This window comes from Pectinophora gossypiella, chromosome 6 (assembly GCF_024362695.1).
Source record: "Pectinophora gossypiella chromosome 6, ilPecGoss1.1, whole genome shotgun sequence".
Taxonomy (NCBI): domain Eukaryota; kingdom Metazoa; phylum Arthropoda; class Insecta; order Lepidoptera; family Gelechiidae; genus Pectinophora; species Pectinophora gossypiella.
Window position 1 is genome coordinate 3,108,733 of NC_065409.1, and position 17,258 is coordinate 3,125,990.

The following is a 17,258-nucleotide window of genomic DNA, read 5'->3' on the forward strand; positions in this document are numbered from 1 at the left end:
AAGTTACCGCCGCCGCTAGTGTTTTACCGCTGACTACTCCAATCGGGATAGATTGATATAGAGCTTATGACTACACATCCCTTCTTCTTAAAAAATCCAAAAGTATAGAATGCTGCCTACCACTATAACATGTATCTGGTGCATGGACTTGGCGGTCCTCCATCCAATCCAGGCAACGGAGCATGTGATAATTGCCATCATAAGCAGCAGTACAGCAGGGTACTGTACCCCCACTCCGAGGAAATGACGATAGATGAACAGTCTGTATATCAGGAACCCGCTCAGCCCAAACAGTACCACTGCTGACATCTGTTGACAGAACACAGAAACACTTTATCACTATAATCCGGCCAAATTAAAATCACATCGGATTTCTCAGTCAACTCTAGCGACATCTCTACTATTTACGTGGCGACATTACTTTATTCTGCGGGTGGCGAATTTCAGAACTAATCTGACATTAAGCAGTTTGACATTACATTTCAGCAAATCGTTCGCTCCTAGCGCCGCTACAGCGCTGCACAATAACTTTGTAGATTTACCATTGCAGGTGGCGCCTTGATTGTGTTAATCGTGATTAATTTAATTTGTCTTCGTTCAGCTAATTCGTGCGTACAATGCTCTCCTTCTATTCTGGTTAACTGATGAATTAAATGTGTGTCATCATCTCATCTAACTAGTTTTCTACGAAATGTTCTATTAAGTGACTAATTCTTGAGATAAAAGGAACATATTTTGATTCTTACTGTTTTAATAACAATGTTGTTATGACAACCGAATATCTAGAGCCGTGTAAAGTAACGGGAAACTTCTTGCAAAGAAAGTGGGTATAGACTTGTGTTGACAAAAACTATAAGAAAAGTTTGTGATAAATACTCACTGCGAATAAGACGTTGAAGGTAAGGACGAGGTACTTCCAACAATTAGTTGAGAGGGCCATTGTGGCTGTTTCACATGTTATTGTGAGGAATTTTGCTCGAAACTCGTCTCAAAACAAAGAGCCCGGTTCGCACAGTGTTGTGTACGTCGCGCGCGCGGCGCTCGGCAACCCAACCCGCGAGTGATGCAACGCACAACGCAGGCGCAGCCAGCGACTCACGGGCACAAACTCACTAGTCACACCACGAATTAAACATTCAGCATTTATCATCCAGCCGGGTTATCGGCGAACCTATCTCGGCGATTTGTTTAAAACAAGAAAGGCGCGTCTATACTTTTGATGATTTTGAAGATAAGTAGGTAGAATGTTTTCAAGAAAATGATTCATGTGCTATGTTGTTGGCGTTATCAGTTTATCAAACGATAAGCGCGATGGATGGCGAGTGTGTTGGCGTTGTAATCTAACCTACTTTCTGCTGGTAGTCGCGGTAACTACCTATCTGTAACGTTACTCTGGGAAGCGTAACTCTAGGCCTAATAATAACTCTGTGACATTTCTATTTTTGAGGTGTACGTCGTCAGTCTCTTGGTACCAATTTCCTCATCGCTACACGAACATTCTCCGGTACTTTCACTTCAAAGTATGTTAAAGTGAAAGATTCGTAAGTATCAAGGCCCTAGAGATTTAAATAATGCGATAAAGAATGTAAAAGGACAGTAGGTATACCTATCTGCTTATAATTATTTTTTTTCCTACAATTTGCGTTAAATAGGATTAGCCTTAAATAAGAAAAGCACTATCAGAATCTAATAGTTACCCCGATGAGCCACTTCAACGAATTGGATAAACGTATCCAATTCGTTGAAGTTGCTTCATTCTTTGGAACGCATAGAATAAACGGAAAATCATCGTAAATTCAATTTTAATAACATTTAAAATATCGTAACAGGTTAACCAGCAGCAGATGCTACACTAGAAATAGTATGAAATAAATAAATAATACTAACATGAAATATAAATAAATTATGATCATTTAGAATCATCACCGGAAAGATATTCACAGAAACATAAGTTTTTGAGCATGGAGTCCGCTAAAGAGTCGACTTTGACTATTTTCTTGATTCTCTTGAGTTGTTTCTCTATGACTTCGCTGATGGGGCCCGCTTGGTGCGCCGTGCGCAGCATGGTGCGTGCCTTGTCTACGTTTCTGTCGCCCATCGCCAGCAATGCCAGCACCGCCCACCCATCAGCTAACAGTGGCTCCATCTTCACCGCCCCCGCCGCCCAGCGCTCCGCCAAACTAAACTCGCCCTTCCTAGCATAAATACGTGCAATCACCAAAGCTGTATACCCTGAAGGAGCAATCTTGTGAGCACGCGCAGCTCTCTGCAGCGCCTCCTCAGGATCCACCTTCATCCCTCTAATTGCCGCCTCCATCAGTATTCGTGGACATAGTTTGGAACCGGCGCTCTCAGACTCGCTCAATGCAACCGCACAATCTTCGTCCCAGCCCCGGACAGCCATCAAACAAGTAGTTCGCATCTGCGACATCATAGGGGACGGCCCGAACCTTCTTATTCCTTGTTCGGTCATTTCTAAAGCCTCTAAAGTTTGACGTCTTAATAAAAGTGACGCGGCACGCAAATAGTAAATATCTTCCGTGAGTATCGTTTTTACATCAAAACGAGATCCTCTGGTAGCACATCCCCTTTCCAAGCACTGTAAAATTTTTTCGCTGAATTTATAACAACGTAAGCAAAGAAAAAATGCGGCAACAACAATGAGAGGATTCTGTTGGTTTATCACTTTTGGCCTCCAATAAATTTCCTCTTGGCCACTAGTTTCGACCCAACGCTGATAATACAACTTCCACTCTTTCTTCAGCTCGTGCGATTTCCTCACTCTCCTCATCGCTATAAAAGCACGATAGTAGTCTTCATCGATGTGGCACACTGTATGCACCGCGCCCCAGCCGATAGCTCCCGCTGTGCCGTTAGAGTATACACCCTTCACGGCGATGCGAAATGCAGCCTTAGCAGCATCACAGGCCTCCTCTCCTTTATCAAATTCTAGCGCCCCGTACATCCACAACAAATATTTATTTAGACACTGAGACTTCAACGCTCTGAGCAAGTAGGTTTTTGCTTCACCGTCGTTTCTAGCTTCTAAACATTTTAATATTTTAGCAAGTAGCATTCTCGGGTGTTTTTCAGCGACTCGCAAATTATGTTCGATATGCCTGGTAGCGACCCTGGTGTCGCCGGCGGCCTCTGCTCGCGGGGCAGCGTAGGGGTTGGTGGGTTTCTCGGGCGGCGGCTGCGGCCTGAAGGAGGCGGTGACGGCGCGCCGGCACGCCGCGTGCTGGGCCGTCACTGTGTCCTGCCACTCTAGGTACGAGCACTCGCCCGGCGGAAACTGCTTCAACATAGTTCTCACACGAGTCAGTAGTTTATTGGCTGCTGTACGTTTTATGCCCTGGTTCATCGACACTGCTCCTCTACACGCCAAGGTACTTAATTCTTTATGGACTGCCAAAGCACCCTCTTCAACACGTATTTTTCTCACATCAACTGAAGGATCCTCTGGCGGTGGCTCGATATACAACTCTTCTAAAGGCATGCGAACGTCGGGTTCGGGAAACCCCATAACGTCAAACAGTGTTCCAAGTTTTCTCTTTTCTGACAATATCTCTGGTATATCGAATTTGACAACAATATATGGATAGTGTCCATGAATGTCTGTTAAAACAAGCGGCTGTCGAGCGCTACTTTTAGCACTGGCGGGAGGAAGTTCTAACAAAGGCCCCATATGTTCAGGATATTCAGTTTCCGCAAAAAAGGTTAATTTTCCGCATGTTGTAAGTGAAAACTGCAACGGTTCTAATAAGGCACCTGCGTCAATATGGCCCATATAACGTCCACGAACGTCTACCTTCCCAAATCTCGGAACTCCGGCGATTTCAATAAGGAAGGGCGATGCTAGCCTCTGCCGGAGCACATCGGGATCTACAAATATTCTTCTTACGGCATGCCAGTACACTGAATTACATAAATTTGTATCCTGTGGTTCTAAATCTGGAGGTATGTATCTATCCAGTCTCATAGCAGGATAGCCCGTGCGAATCATGAGCGGGGCCGTGCTAGCAGCAGCCCACAGGGCTTTCTTCGCCGTAACAGTGCTGAGGGACATATTGAATTGTAATGAAACGTGCTCCAGTAACCCGTCTAGCCCCAGTGCTGCAATATAAACCGTGCCGTCTTTAGTAACAGGCAAACAATGTGCTGATATCATCGTGATCACTAGTGGCATTAGTCCAGTATCTGGCCGAGGTCCCGTAGCTGTGACCCGAACCTTGATTTTATGACCTGTTTCCTCGCCAGTGGGTGCCAGCAACCGTAGCTTACAAACGACCTCGTCCGTGCCGATCAACAAAGGCAATAAATCAAGAGCTGCTCCGGCACGGTTATCAACGTGTGTCAAAGGATCAGGATCTTTTGAAGATTTTCCTCCATGAGACCGCAGTAGGAATATCAGCGGCCTATCCAACACTAGAGATTGATAAGCAGGGTCAAGTAAATCTATTAGCGGTAAACTATCAATTTCCAGCTCTTCCTCGTGGTGCCATTTTGTTTCAAACACCACATGTCCATCGAATAGAATAAAAAGGTTCCATTCCGTAGGAGGTGGAGTCTCGCCCAACAATTGCATGTACATGCCAATACTCCGGTACGGAAGGTCACCCAATTCTTCTCCTTCCACAGCAGTACTTTCCATTTCAACTTGTATATCTTTAGAAGGCCTTTTAGGACCCATTTTTTTATTGTTTAGATACAATATAATGCACTTCACACTCGGTTACAGAGTAGTATATTCCTTGCTTCACAATGTGAAATCTAAAAAATCGCCTTATGAATTGACAGTTATTACACAAAATAATAATTATATTGTTTACCAAGAAGTTTCATTACCAAATCTCCATTTTTCAAGATCGAGACCACCGTGCATAGAGAACTTCCGCCACCGTGCGGTCTCTCCATGGTCTCTCATGGTCGCCAGTATAATATTGTTCTATGTCCCAGAGTCGTTCAAGAACAATTATTTTGCTTGAACCCTCTTAAAAACAGTAATATAGTAATAATACTCTCACTTAATACATAATAAAGAAAGTAAACATATTTAAGATCAATAACAATAAGTCATCAAAATATATGTGAAATCCCGTCAAAAAATACGAAAAGCAAAATTAAAAAAAATAATGTCGAGGTGACACAAAGAGGTGACATGTATGTCAGTTTGTCAGTCAGACGAGTTAATTTGACGTTTCTTTCGTGCAATACAAGTAGAATACAAGGCAATCACAATACAGCAGTTTGATGTTTTATTACTCTAAAATAAAGTTTTATACAATGCCTTAAACATGTATACTTTACTACACGGTTTTTACAAATATGTAGTGCAGAAAGACGAGTACTGTGTATTAATTTTAGGGCTGGACAATGCTGGGAAAACGGTAAAAGTTGTGATGTGTTTTTACATTAAAATTTAGGTTTACTACGTGGCCTTTGTTTATAAATAATATTTTTGCTTTTAGACGTATCTGGAAGCTACTAAGACTAAATTTACGAAGAAGTACAAGGCTATGAACCCTAGTAGAATAACAACAACGGTTGGACTAAACATAGGGAAAATAGACGTCGATGGAGTCAGACTCAACTTTTGGGATCTAGGTGGACAGCAGGAGCTGCAGTCGCTGTGGGATAAAGTAAATATTTTTTTATACTTTTTTGTTTCCTCCAAAATTAATTTGCAAGAGCACTGGACCATATTAAAAGAACTCTTTTTAATAATTAGTGGGACAGCCTAAAGTTGAGATAATGTTTATTATACAGTGTAGATTCAGCAATTTGGCAAGATAGAAGAAAAGAACATATATATTTTTTTGTAGCAGTTACCTATACTTTCTCATTCTTACCACCAATATTAAAATGTAAAAGTTGTAAATGAAACAATTTTAAGTGTAGTATTAATTAAAGACTTTGGTAAAAATGGTATTTTATGTATTTATTAGAAAATTGTACTTAGTCTTTTAATTTTTACTTTATTTCCTCGCCTTATGGTTGTCTGGAAGAAATTGCTTTAAACGATAAGGCTGCCAATTGTCTAGTTAAGAGTCTTTTGTAAATATTTGCTTTTATTTTGATGCAATAAAGTATATTTGTATTTGTAAAACTTGTTTGCATTGAGACCCTTGTTAATTATGGATTTATTCTTATTACAGTACTATGCTGAATGTCATGCAGTGATCTACATAGTAGATTCTTCAGACAGAGAAAGAGTATCAGAATCAAAAGAGACTTTTGGTGAGTAGAGATGTGTATTTAAATGTGTATTGTTTTAATTTGTTTTAAAAGTGACTGCAAGTTGTGGCTGACCACCCCTTTATGAAGTAATAATTTACATATTTTGTATAATATAAATTTAGCATTAAGTCTCTTTACCCAAGGGGTTGGCAAAGTCCTCGCCAGCTGTCTAAGTCCCATGGAAGGCATATAGCAGACTGATTTCCACTGCACATTGTTCATTTTTCAAAAAATGACTTATAATATTGCAAAAATATGTTTCAGACAGAATGATAGCATCGGAACACCTGTCTGGAGTCCCACTACTGGTGCTGGCGAATAAACAAGACATTCCAGACTGCATGGGCGTGCACACTGTCAAACCCATATTTAACCAGAACGCACACCTCATCGGGGCCAGAGACATCATGCTGATGGCGACATCCGCTCTTACAGGGTAATTTTAACTTTATAACCAATGATCAAGATTGGTAGTGCCATTTGGGGTCAGTAGCCCTGAATGTTGTGGTTATTATGGATATGACGACGAAATTTTCGAGATTGTGTTACATTATAATATTGTCTTCTTCTTGTATTAAATAAAAGTAAAATGTTTGAGATATCATAAGTATAGACCTACAAGCAAAGTTTATTGATCCAAACAAACAGTAAAGACAACAATACATAAATAAAAGCATGATACAACATTATAGTGTGTCAGGATCGAAGCAAATGGAATTCTATAGTCTCTGCTTACCCCAGTGGGAAATAGGCGTGAGTTTATGTATGTATGTATGTACAACATTATAAACAAAAAAACAACACACATACATAACATATAAATTATTAAAATAATTCACAAACTAAAATTAAATGTTTAATTAATAATAAAAATAAGAATAATATTATGTCTCAAGATTCAAGATTTGGGAGGCATATCCATATTAAGACAAATCTGGCAAATGGCACTACCTTAGCCAATCACTGTTTACAACATTTGTTATTTATGTGACCACTCAGGGTATTCAAAGCCTCATCAAAAATTAGAAAAAAAAAATGCTATAAATATAACTTGATCGAAATAACTGCAGGACAGCGATAGCTTACTGTGGCAGGGATATACCAGGAAAATGTGCTGGTCTGGCAGGCTAACCTCAGATGGCATTGACTGCTTGGCCAGTTTACACCTCATTAAATATGACTTTATTCAAATGACAACTGCCAGATAGCATGTTTTCCTGATATGTCCCACTAAGTTATACTAAGCTATCACTGTCCTGTGGTCATTCTAATTAAGTATTTATTTTAATTCTTTTTCTATTTTTTGATTTTTGAACACCCTCATCGGTGCTTTCGCGTACCTATCACTTAGGCAAAGTATTGGTCAACCAGAGGGGTAAAAAAAGCCACATCTAAGCAATCCGTCTAAGAAAGCAATATTGCTATTTGACACTTGTTTGCATTGCACACTTACTTTTATATGCGCAAATGTCAAATTACAATATTGCTTTCTTAGACGAATTGCTTCAATGTGGCCTTTTAACCCCCCAGAACATATAAACGAATACTGAGGGGGATGATTCAGGACATAATTCTGAGTTAATATCAAGTGGAATTTATCGTCGCAAAACTTTAGAATTAAAAAAAAAGTAAATAAATAAATAATCTAACATGAATATTAACTAAATTAAAGTTAACAGTTGCGAAACGATGGAATTCATATGGACTATTAATTTACCTGCACTTTTATCGTCCAAGCAAATGGGCCTCCTCTCCTCAAACAACCGGAGGGGGTATGGAGCATACTCCACCACGCTGCCCCACCGTGGGTAGGTGGAGGTGTTTTCACAGCTAATAGCCCGGACCAAAGGCTTAACTTGCTTTCCGAAGCATAGAATCATCACTTTTTCGGACAATCAGGTGATTTAAGCCTGATTTCGACAATTTCCCCATCGGGATTCGAACCCGGACCTCCAGATCGTGAGCCCAGCACTCTAATCACCATACCACAGACGCTGTTCAGTTATTACATCGCTTCCATAAATTAATTCTGGCGATGTCTCATTATCTCATTACAACGACCTTTGTGGTCTAGTGGCTTAGCGTTAGGCACAGGATTCGGAGGTTCTGGGCTAATTCCCGGTGGTGACACGTAATTGTCCGCAGTTTGGTTAGGACATAGTCTGACATCACCTGATTGTCCGAAAAATAAGATGATTCCGTGCTTCGGAAGGCACGTTAACTTGGTTCCCGCTACTACTTACTGTAGTAAGTACGTAGTCGTTACATGAGCCATGTCTGGGGCTTATGGTGGCTCAATAATAACGATTTCACAACCCACAGAATAGAAAAAAAAAGCGAAAACTTACAACTAGACTAACCAAGTATAGGCTACCTCAGGCTTATTACCTTTATCGCCAACCTAATCTGAGCTCTCAGTTCTATAGACGCATGTACGAAGCAGGCGCAACTTATAATGGTTGTAAGCGTATTTATTTACGTATTTAAAACGAACGGTGCATTCGATCTTGGTAGGCTGCAAAACCCTAAATAATATAAAATCAAAAAAATCTACAGGATGTTAGTGACGTCGTAACGAATACTAAGGGGGATGATTCAGACCATGATTCTGAGTTGATATCTGGAGTATTCCGTCGCAAAAGTATAGAACTGAGAATAATAATAAAAAAAACACTATAATTTTTATGTCTTTTCCGATAGGACATTCCACTTGATATCGACTCAGAATCATGGTCTGATTCATCCCCCCCCCATTCCTTATTATTCATTACGATGTTTTGTTGATACAAAAAGTCGTCATTTTTATCCGATCTTTGTCTGTCATGCTACTCTTTTCTCATCTACATTGTATTCTGCATGCATCTAAAATTATGCATGTGTGAACAATGAATATAATATTTATTACGCCATTGTTTAGGTGCCTACCCTATTAAGTGCATGCCAGTTAGTGTTCATAAAATTGTTCAACAGTAAACTTGCATATTTATAGACGTGTTTAAGTCAACAACGATAAGGTGTACAATCAATCACTCAAGTCCTAAAATAAAAAACATAGAGGAACATATTATTATTCCAATGGAATTTTAAAATATTTGGAGAAGATAAAATAAATATTTCATGTATTTTTAACGCGTAATAATATACGAATAACACTTGCATGTTAAAGGTATTTTGTATTTCACGTTCAGTCACACTTACGTGTTCTGTGAAGGATTGTACACAAGTTTATTTGGCATCTTTAGATAAGGAACATGTGATGTGGTGTCATAAAAAATACATTAAATATACCTATTGTCAACCGACTTTTAAGTAACATTAACGTTTGTTTAATTACAGTGATGGTGTGGACGAAGGCATCCGGTGGCTAGTGGATTGCATAAAGCGGAACAGTATAGATCGGCCCGCGCGCAACCAAGAAGACAGCATATAGACGCCAGTTAGCACGCGCGTATTCACGCGGCGCAGGCGACAGCGATGAATAATAATGAGTATTCCTATTAAGATAATGATGTGACTCGCTCATTGTTTTGTACATACTGTATCAATAAAATAAAACGTACTAGAAATGTCTGTGTTGCTGTCCTTTTTTTAGTGATAAGTGATACCTTTGATAAGAGATACGTAATTGCTGGATATTTGAGGAGTACCTGCCTGCACCTGATAAAGCATTTTGATAACAGTACCGTTTGCACTGTCGTGGTCTGTGGATGATTGTGAAATGTGCTCAGAACGAAGTTTATAGTTTCTGTTTGTTTATTTCGAGCCCCTCAAGATGGCATATCCGATGTATGAAGTGGATTGGAGTGTCCTGCCGCCGGAACAAAATAGAAGGTAGGTGAAATCGTAATAAACGGTTACGGCAAGTATAAAATTTATATTTGTGATAGCATCGTATTCAACACGAAAGAAGAAGCAAGAGGCATTAAATTATGTATTTTGTGCCTATGTAGAGTACGCAATTTTGTAATAAAAAATAATGTAGGCTTTTTTATCTATTTTCCAAACTTTTCCACGTCGCATCCGTTCAGAAATTCATTTACCAACAAGTTGTCACTTTTCGGGAGTCATAACAAATACTTTATATTCTTGCCTTCATTTTAACAAACTTTAATATAAAATAATATTCATTACAATACAATTTGTATATAAATATTGCTATACAATTATATAGATTACATATAAACTGAGATTTCAATTATAAAGGATTGATTTGTTTCTAAAATGAGCAAACGTCATGCGAGTCATGTCGGCCATGTTGAATTTCTTGTAACGCAAAGGGAAATGTCAGCTGGCGGCTGCCGTGTTATTTCTTTGGAAAAACTGTGAAAAAATCTACTGGAAGTTATTTTCTGTGATACACCAGTGAACAATGTATTCCAGAAGTATCATGTTTTAGTTCAATTTGAGGTGAAAATATGACAGAAATTAGTCAAAGGTGGCATGCGATTTCTCTTGCATTTATATGGTTTGTCACGAGATAAAATGAGTTTAGCCTGACTAAATACTTGTAAATTATTCCTTTAGTTTGTTTCGTTATGATTGTTGAGTGTTGAAGTGGTAACTTTGGAATCAAGTGTTTATTTGTGTGGTTTTCGCCCCCTTGTCATAAGTTGCACCTGTGTCCATCAAAGCGGTTGCCTGGTGCCTGACGTCTGCGCTGAGGATCTGGTTGTGTTAGATAGCACGGTTGAGAGTATACACAAACGAACAGGATGAACGGCTCCGAATCCGGGTAATTTTCTCCATATTATCCTAAAATTAGGTTATAGGTGACCCCTCTACAATATATCCAAGAATTTGCTTACACATACATGTTATTGACGTATGACATGTGGCTTGTAGTGTAGTTTTAGTACCTACCCGATTTATTTCTTTATAAATATCAGTTTTGGTGTCATCAGTTGTCAAACATTGTTTCTGTTTACTATCCCCAATGATTCAATATTTGCAACTAAAGAATATTATACTTACTTATTCAGTATGAGAGTGAAGCTACGTCATTTATTTACATTCATTATAATGGAAACTTGTGTATCATTATGTAAATAAAGAGTAAATCCTGGATTCTTTCATTTGATTGTATCAAAGAATCACCTGAAGGCGGGGATTGTAGATGCTGTACATAGTTGTGTGGGTACCTATTGTTATAGCTAACAAGGCGCTACCTCTGTCCTATTCATTTAAAATAAAGCAAAGGAAATGAAACACAATATAACTCATAGTGTACTCCACATTCTGAGTTAGCATGTCATTGTTTGACGGATACTTGTATACCTGTTTGTGGGACATGTAGCCACATAAATATGTTTGTTGTGCTGTTTTAACTATTAGCTGATTAGTTGAGTGACCATTTATACATATGAACCATAGCCATTCTCAATTGTGTACACAATACAGCAATCATGTCTTTGTGTGCTGTATGATTAATATATAATATAATAATATCTATAATGAAAGTCCATGCAATGACATCTGTAAACATTGATGTATAATATTTTACTATACTGTAAAGAACAGATTTATGCCACCTACAGCCTTGTGTATACATGGATATACTAGGTCAAAACTAGAATGCTATCAGTATGCTAGTTACATTGATAATATAAATTGAGTAATGGATCCTAATTGAGCACAATGACATTAAATCTGTTATCGAGTCTGATCAGTGGCTCGCAACTTGTAATTTGCATGCCTTTGACATTGAGATGGGTCAGAGAGAGATAAATATATAGATACAGATATAGATAGATAAAGATATGTTGAAGGTGATATCTAAAGAATCAAATAGCATTCTGAAAAAAGAGTTTATGCATCTTTGTTCTCAATACATTTATTAGGTATTATCTATTAAGTGACAATAACCTGTCCTTAGATAGATTATGATTGTCCCAATATGTCAACATCAATACTCCATATTCTCCCCTCTCTGTATGATTAACAGGAGGTCTCATCGAGATCAGGAGGTCCAGAGGTTCCTGTTGATTTGGATATTGTGGTCATTGTCAACAATATTATAAATGTACACATTATTAAGACATCATAACATGCGAAATCAATAGAAATAGTTACTTGCTTTATGGGGTAAACTCTGTAGCTAATCTAAATTGTTTTTATCACCGAAATCTAGTAAATATCTTGGAAACAAACTCATTCAATGTATTTGTTTCAGGTTTAACCCGGCGTTCAATATTGCCACAATAAAGCAAGTGGTAAATGAGGCCATAGAAAGAGGTGAGTAACATAAAAGTCACATTTAGATGGTAATATTAAATAATGCATACAATATAGGTATATAACCAATGGCCTTGATTCCTGCAGTCATCTCCTAATTTTATTTTAAGTTATACCCATCATTTTCTTATCCACCGAAAAGAAACGGACGGATGATGCACAGCTGTTAATTTTAAAAGAAATGAATGTATAACCCGGGCGAATCAAATAGGCATCCAACTCACTGATATGGGACCTATTTGACATGTGTTGTCAACTTAATTCTGTCAGGTTATTTGGCAATATTCAGCGGATAAGACAATGATAGGTATAATTTAAAATAAAATTAGATTTTGGTTACTGGAATCAGCACCATTAGTTGAATAGGTAGGTAGTAACAGTAAGTAAAAATTTATTTGAAAATATTCACTGCATTAAGGCATAATGTAATTAGCCATTTGTGATGTAGCTTCTACTTATTTTATCTCTCTCTCTCTATTTAAGAGCTGCGCTCTTGTCGGTGGAGTAACCGCCATTCCTCTCTTCTTCCCGCCAAAACCTTCACCTCCCGATACGACACGACCTGCACCTTCTCTTTTATTTGTTTCATAAATGTTATCCTAGGTCTACCCCTTCCTCTCTTCCCTTCAATTTTTCCTTCTATAATGTTTGTTATAAATGAATCGTGTCGTATCAGGTGGCCAATCATATTTCCTCTCCGGTTCTCTATAGTCTTCAATATGGTTCTCTTTTCTTCAACTATTTCCAGCACTTTTTCATTTGACACCATTTCAGTCCAGCTTATACCCTCCATCCTTCGCCAACACCACATCTCAAACGCTTCCAACCTCTCTCTGTCTCTCTGTGTCATAGTCCACGTTTCACTTCCATAGAGTGCAATGCTCCAAATATATGATTTAATAAAGCGTTTCCTTATTTTTAATGATATGTTTTTGGTTTTCAAAATATATTTTTTCCTGTTAAATGCTTGTTTGGCTATTGCAATTCTGGCTATTATGTCTTGTGTGCATCTAGAGTCACTATTTACTATTTTATATACTTGATTTTTAAAGTTGTCACTAACAAATTATAAACAACTATTATAGACAGCTTTTCGTTTAATGACTAATAAAGCTATAAAATGATACTAAACAGAATTCAGCTTTTATAACTATTTGAGTGAAAGCTTTAATAAATTGAGATTTTATAAAAAACTAAAATTCTTCTCAGAACTTGTATAGCCAGGGAAAAGAAGCTGCAAGAAAAAGATATGAAACCAATTGTTATTGTTTTGATACGATAAATACTTTGGTCAATTACATAAAGCCGTTAGTCCCGGCTATTATTAGCCATAAAAACACCTTCACCAACCCGCGGTGGAGCAGGGTGGTGGAGTATGCTCCATACCCCCTCCGGTTGATTGAGGAGAGGCCGGTGCCCAGCAGTGGGACATATACATAAGCTGTTTATGTTATGTATGTAGATACAATTTATCATTTAACTGAGTATATCAAACATGTTGGAAACGTCATATTAGCGATAATGTAACTAAAAAGCAACAGTTTCACATTGTATTATTTGCATTCAGTTTTAAGTTCAGTTCAGTGATTGAATTCAGTTAGTGTTTTTATTTTTAATTTCGTAATATTTTCGTTCTGCGTATTTATTATAACAGGCAAATGTCTAACTGTTTTAGCAGTAGTTCTAACTTCGAATTAACCAGGTATTGTTGTAACTTCAATGGATGCATTGCTGATAGAGTTTTTATCCTTTTTAGGTGTGCTTTCCTATGTGTACACTAATAAATAATCTATCACACTAATGTCTATTTATCAACGCTTCATAGAAGTTCTAACAATATCATTCAAAAAGCGTATAATACTACATAATGTTTGGTAAAGTCTAGAGCAGTGTTTCCCAAACTATGAATCGCGGCCCACCAATGGGTAGCGAGCGAATATGGAGTGGACACCAACCTACCGAGCCAACGGCCGGTAAAAAAGTCCTTTATTCATATATTGATAACGGTTAAATTACTTAAGAGGTGGGTCCCGAGTATGTAAACTTATATTAGAGGGATTGTGGCCCAGACAACTTTGGGAACCACTGCTCTAGCAAGTGGATGTTGCTTGTACACAGCATGTTATTCCCTTACTGCTCTTAATTTCTTCTTTGCCTCCATCTATCTATATCCAAATAGGCTAGTTTCCAACTAGTGAAATCAGTTACTTTTTACTAAACGTCAAAACACGAAATTACTATGGAATTTGTACGAAAAAGCACACTGTGCAAAAGCAAAACGTGATAAAATGTCGGACTTTATTACGTTTTCTTGATTAAAATTCATAAATAAGTTAAATAGAATAAAGAAAACGTTTTTCGTTAGTTTTAGATCTGTCTTTATTTAGTAATCAGAATTTAATAATTTATCTTGAACCTAGTACATGACCGAATTCTAAATATAATTCTTTGACTTCTTTAGAACACATGCCTTCACTTCTATGAGCTCCGTGTAAACTCTTCTTTCTACTTTATTCCAAAAGCCCTTAAATTACCTGGTGTTACATAAACTCACGACTATAACCCAATTGGGGTACTCAGAGGTACATCCATCGCAAGATGAGCTATGTACCCACACTTCACCGAGCTTTTTGCGTGCATGCTTTTTATGTGGTGTTATACACTTTTAATAACTTAGTTTCTAAGTCCAGCACAATACAAATGCACTGATGAACGCTTTCTGTGTGTGTGTGTCGTCCGTAACAGTTGCGCCGGTTTCAGTGCGGATGCCCACGCCGACCCGTCTCCGGGACCTGATCCGGCAGATCCGAGCCGCCCGGACGGCCGCCGAAGAGCGCAGTGTCGTCAACAAGGAATGCGCCTATATACGCTCCACCTTCAGAGAAGAGGATAGTGTTTGGAGGTGAGTTGGTTGCTGCTGACATTTACGCCGAATGAGCCCTGAGATGGGCGTCCACTGGAGCAGAATTTGACGGAGAATTTCTTGCTATGTTCTTAAAAAACAAAAGTATTAGTAGCTCAGGAGCTCGGTGGCGCAGCGGTAAAGCGCTCGGTCTGCGATTGTTGAAGTTAAGCAACTTTCGCAAAGGCCGGTCATAGGATGGGTGACCACAAAAAAAAGTTTTCATCTCGAGCTCCTCCGTGCTTCGGAAGGCACGTTAAGCCGTTGGTGCCGGCTGCATTAGCAGTCGTTAATACCCACCAATCCGCACTGGGCCCGCGTGGTGGTTTAAGGCCCGATCTCCCTGTCCATCCATAGGGAAAGCCCGTGCCCCAGCAGTGGGAACGTTAATGAGCTGGTGATGATGATTAGTAGCTGTGGTTCACCGGCTTCCTTCTCAAACGGGGAGTGCCGGTTCGAACCTCGATACCAGACTAGCACCAATGAGTTATTCTTCTCTCGTGTGGGTTGTGAGATGACCAACCTCATCAAGCCTTATAATAATAATAATGAGTTATTAATTTATCTGCAGTTTAGTGCAGTTTTTACTAACATAGATGGGTCGACCATCTTCTTCTTCTATCGTGTGGGTTGTGAGGTGAAATACCGACCTCATCAACATAGGTTCAACAGCTCAACAGTTGAGGGTCAACAGTTGATGAGGTTGATGAGGTCGACCATTATAGGCGGTGATACGGCTCACCAGCTATCATGTTGGCCTAACAGATAGCGCGGTGAAGCGTGGGTACTTGGTTCATTTACTTTATTAGCTCCATATCAACTTGCGATGTACCAATTTGGTGTTCTATACACAATTCCGTTCACAATATTGGCAAATCAGGAACTCGTGGTCGGTTCTTTGGTAGCAAGTCGTAAATAGCGACGCTCAGTAAGACTTCCCATTCCGCTCCAGATTGAAAACGCATGCGTTAAAACTGTATGGTTGAATCGAATCAGGCGCACTTATGAAATACTTTAATATGGGGGTAATTGCAGGTTCCAATATCCAATTTGACAGCCTAGTCTAGCTTTTTCCATTTACCACATTATTTTAAGTATAAATCACAATAATACGACGGATATCTGATAAGAGAACAATCTGGTATTAACATTATCGAGGCATTCGCGGTGTTTGAAGGTTGCAACAAACCGCGACAAAACCGCAGCCTAACTGGTAAATAATATTGCTTATGACGACATTTTGTCGCTTACATTTTCTGTCATTTGCATTTAAGTATCTTTGTTACACTCAAAATCGGAGTAAAAATCCTTTCTAAGGAAAAAGTAAAATCAATGATCGTTTGTAGTTATTTTTAAATTGTGTGTTTTTTGGAGCCGTGGTAACCCAGTTGGTAGAACGCTTGCCTCTCACTTCAAGGTCGCAAGTTCGAATCCCAGCACATGCCTAAACCAATGTGTGTCGAAATTGTTTTGGAATTCATATTTGGATCATAAAATAGAAAGAGACAAAAATCTATGCCACTCTCCATCTCCTCAACTATATCCACTAAAAACCAAATCAATTCGTCGCTCCGTTTTGCCGTGAAACACGGAAAAACAAACGGATACACACACACTTTCCCTGTTTATAATGTAAGTATAGATTTTGCGTCAGGGCACGTCAAAGACAACACATTTATTGGATTTTTAAATAAGTTTCTATCTATTTTCGGATTCTAGTAGGTAAAAGTGTCTGAAATGTATCATCTGTCTATATCGGTACATAACCCCACTAATAAGTTCTTGTATAACCAATATAAGTAGGTAAAAAGACCAATTTTGCCCAAATGTTTCCAAACAATACGACTTTGTCCGTTTGTTGTATGCGTCTTTTAAAATGTTAATT

At 38.6% G+C, this 17,258-nt stretch overlaps 4 protein-coding genes across 11 annotated transcripts in view; 2 read left to right on the forward strand and 2 right to left on the reverse strand.

The window, feature by feature from the left end:
• The window catches only part of LOC126367360 (23 kDa integral membrane protein-like), a 41,797-nt gene extending 40,390 nt beyond the window's left edge, over window positions 1–1,407 (reverse strand). The window contains exons 1-2 of one of the 3 annotated variants that reach the window (XM_050010857.1): window positions 881–1,401; window positions 121–309 (exon numbers count right to left, since the gene is read on the reverse strand). In XM_050010857.1, coding sequence (XP_049866814.1) covers window positions 121–309; window positions 881–940 — 249 coding nt within the window. In that variant the 5' untranslated portion in view covers window positions 941–1,401. Of the gene's footprint in view, window positions 1–120; window positions 310–880 lie in introns of all 3 variants that reach the window. The other 2 variants (XM_050010856.1, XM_050010855.1) reach the window with 2 other exon arrangements.
• Window positions 1,408–1,909: 502 nt separating this feature from the next.
• LOC126367627 (uncharacterized) lies at window positions 1,910–4,693 on the reverse strand. Its single transcript, XM_050011243.1, has one exon. It carries the CDS (start codon window positions 4,691–4,693, stop codon window positions 1,910–1,912), a length of 2,784 nt encoding a protein of 927 aa, XP_049867200.1.
• Window positions 4,694–5,180: 487 nt separating this feature from the next.
• On the forward strand, window positions 5,181–9,810 carry LOC126367388 (ADP-ribosylation factor-related protein 1). The gene is made up of 5 exons (XM_050010893.1): window positions 5,181–5,390; window positions 5,472–5,642; window positions 6,159–6,240; window positions 6,505–6,676; window positions 9,577–9,810. Exons 1-5 carry the CDS (start codon window positions 5,298–5,300, stop codon window positions 9,668–9,670), a joined length of 612 nt encoding a protein of 203 aa, XP_049866850.1. The 5' UTR covers window positions 5,181–5,297; the 3' UTR covers window positions 9,671–9,810.
• A 121-nt stretch (window positions 9,811–9,931) lies between these two features.
• Window positions 9,932–17,258, forward strand: part of LOC126367305 (AP-1 complex subunit gamma-1) — a 38,986-nt gene continuing 31,659 nt past the window's right edge. For 2 of the 6 annotated variants that reach the window (XM_050010760.1, XM_050010762.1), the window contains exons 1-3: window positions 9,932–10,071; window positions 12,410–12,471; window positions 15,217–15,373. In XM_050010760.1, coding sequence (XP_049866717.1) covers window positions 10,013–10,071; window positions 12,410–12,471; window positions 15,217–15,373 — 278 coding nt within the window. In that variant the 5' untranslated portion in view covers window positions 9,932–10,012. Of the gene's footprint in view, window positions 10,072–10,404; window positions 10,973–12,409; window positions 12,472–15,216; window positions 15,374–17,258 lie in introns of those variants that run through there. The other 4 variants (XM_050010761.1, XM_050010766.1, XM_050010764.1 and 1 more) reach the window with 3 other exon arrangements.

What these genes read in the sequence shown, in the direction of transcription:
- LOC126367388 (XM_050010893.1), top strand. Translation starts at nt 5,298, where the DNA reads ATGTATACTTTACTACACGGTTTTTACAAATATGTAGTGCAGAAAGAC. An exon ending in TGGACAATGCTGGGAAAACG is followed by an intron (nt 5,391 to 5,471) that starts GTAAAAGTTGTG and finishes TTTTGCTTTTAG; the next exon opens with ACGTATCTGGAAGCTACTAA. An exon ending in AGAATCAAAAGAGACTTTTG is followed by an intron (nt 6,241 to 6,504) that starts GTGAGTAGAGAT and finishes AATATGTTTCAG; the next exon opens with ACAGAATGATAGCATCGGAA.
- LOC126367627 (XM_050011243.1), bottom strand. Translation starts at nt 4,693, where the DNA reads ATGGGTCCTAAAAGGCCTTCTAAAGATATACAAGTTGAAATGGAAAGT.